The sequence below is a fragment of the Mus caroli genome, unplaced genomic scaffold (assembly GCF_900094665.2).
Source record: "Mus caroli unplaced genomic scaffold, CAROLI_EIJ_v1.1 scaffold_20076_1, whole genome shotgun sequence".
Lineage (NCBI taxonomy): Eukaryota > Metazoa > Chordata > Mammalia > Rodentia > Muridae > Mus > Mus caroli.
The window spans coordinates 4,244-6,161 of NW_018389721.1; the positions used below are offsets into that span (position 1 = coordinate 4,244).

The following is a 1,918-nucleotide window of genomic DNA, read 5'->3' on the forward strand; positions in this document are numbered from 1 at the left end:
ACCAGACCTCCACACTCCCTTTGGCACCCCCCAGTTCTCAGGGATTAAGCCATCAACTAAGGAGTACACATGGCTCCAGCTGCATATGTAGCAGAGGATGGAAGAAGAGGTCCTTGAACCTATGAAGACTCCATAGATGCCCCAGTGTAGGGGAATCAAGGGCAGAGATGTGGGAGTGTGTGGGTGCGTGGAGGAACACCCTCACAGAAGCAGTGGGAGGGAGGAGGGAATAGGGGGTTTCCAGAAGGGAGAAAAGCAGGAAAGGCAATAACATTTGTAATTTAAAATTTTAAAAAAGCCAACAAAAAAGGAAAACAAAAGGTGAGTTCATAGGGAAGGCCTCATGTCTCCTTTGTGTTCCCAGCAGCAATTTTGAAGCATTTCTGGCCCTTAAGACCTCAGCCTCACCAACAGCACCCATGACAACAAATCCTATCGACGAAACCATCCCTGGAAGTATCGACATTAGGATTCTGATCCCAAAATTGATGATCATCATCTTCGGACTGGTCGGGCTGATGGGAAATGCCATTGTGTTCTGGCTCCTGGGCTTCCGCTTGATCAGGAATGCCTTCTCAGTCTACATGCTAAACTTGGCCCTGGCTGACTCCCTTTTCCTCCTCGGTTATATCATAGATTCCACCCTGTTTCTTCTCAAAGTTTCCTACCTCAGCATCATCTTTCTCTTGTGCTTTAACACCATCATGATGGTTGTCTACATTGCAGGGATAAGCATGCTCAGTGCTATCAGCACTGAGTGCTGCCTGTCTGTCCTGTGCCCCACCTGGTATCGCTGCCAACGTCGAATACATACATCAACTGTCATGTGTGCTGCGATCTGGGTCTTGTCCCTGTTGATCTGCATTCTGAATAGCTATTTCTGTGGTGTCTTACATACCAAATATGATAATGACAATGGGTGTCTGGCATCTAACGTCTTTTCCGCCTCATACATGATATTTTTGCTTAAGGTCTTCTGTCTGTCCGGCCTGGCTCTGCTGGCCAGGTTGTTCTGTGGTGCTGGGCAGATGAAACTTACCCGGTTTCACGTGACCATCTTGCTGACCCTTTTGGTTTTTCTCCTCTGCGGGTTGCCATTTGCCATCTACTGCTTCCTGTTATTCAAGATTAAAGATGATTTCCAAATATTTGATGTTAAACTTTATCTAGCATCAGAAGTCCTGACTGCTATTAACAGCTGTGCCAACCCCATCATCTACTTCTTCGTGGGCTCCTTCAGACATCGGTTGAAGGACCAGACCCTCAAAATGGTTCTCCAGAGTGCACTGCAGGACACTCCTGAGACAGCTGAAAACATGGTGGAGATGTCAAGAACCAAAGCAGAGCCTTGATGAAGAGCCTCTGCCTGGACCTCAGAGGAGGCTTTGGAGTGAGCACTGCCCTGCTGCACTTGACCACTGTCCACTCTCCTCTCAGCTTACTGACTTGACATGCCTCAGTGGTCCACCAACAACTTCAACATCTCTCCATTAACTTAGTTTTTCTACTCCTCCTGAATAAAAGCATTAATCAGAAAGTATCATGTCTGCATCCTTCTTGACATTAATCAAATTCTCCTACTAACTTCCTCTGAATTTTTCTTGCTGTTTCTTTGCAACTTTTGTTGCCATGGAAATAGCCCAGGTCCAGAGCCATGACTCTCTTGTCTGTGATTGTTCTGTACCTGAATACAGGTTTTACAAAACAGTACATGAAAGATGAAGTAACACATGACATCTGGGGTGTACAACAGAAGGCAGGGTTTCATATACAGAAAATAAGGAAAAAAAGGAGCCTCGACATACACACACACACATGCACATGCACACACATTCACACGCACACACATGCACAAACACATTTTAAAGTGTTAGAAATAGTAGCATTAAAAAGAGAATTGAGAGATTAGAGTAGAAAA

At 45.4% G+C, this 1,918-nt stretch overlaps 1 protein-coding gene across 1 annotated transcript; it reads left to right on the forward strand.

The window, feature by feature from the left end:
• The first annotated feature begins 387 nt into the window (after nt 1-387).
• Nucleotides 388-1,499, forward strand: LOC110288258 (mas-related G-protein coupled receptor member A2-like). The gene has a single exon (XM_021154654.2). The coding sequence runs from the start codon at nt 420-422 to the stop codon at nt 1,350-1,352; it is 933 nt and encodes a 310-aa protein (XP_021010313.1). The 5' UTR covers nt 388-419; the 3' UTR covers nt 1,353-1,499.
• The last annotated feature ends 419 nt before the right edge of the window (nt 1,500-1,918 follow it).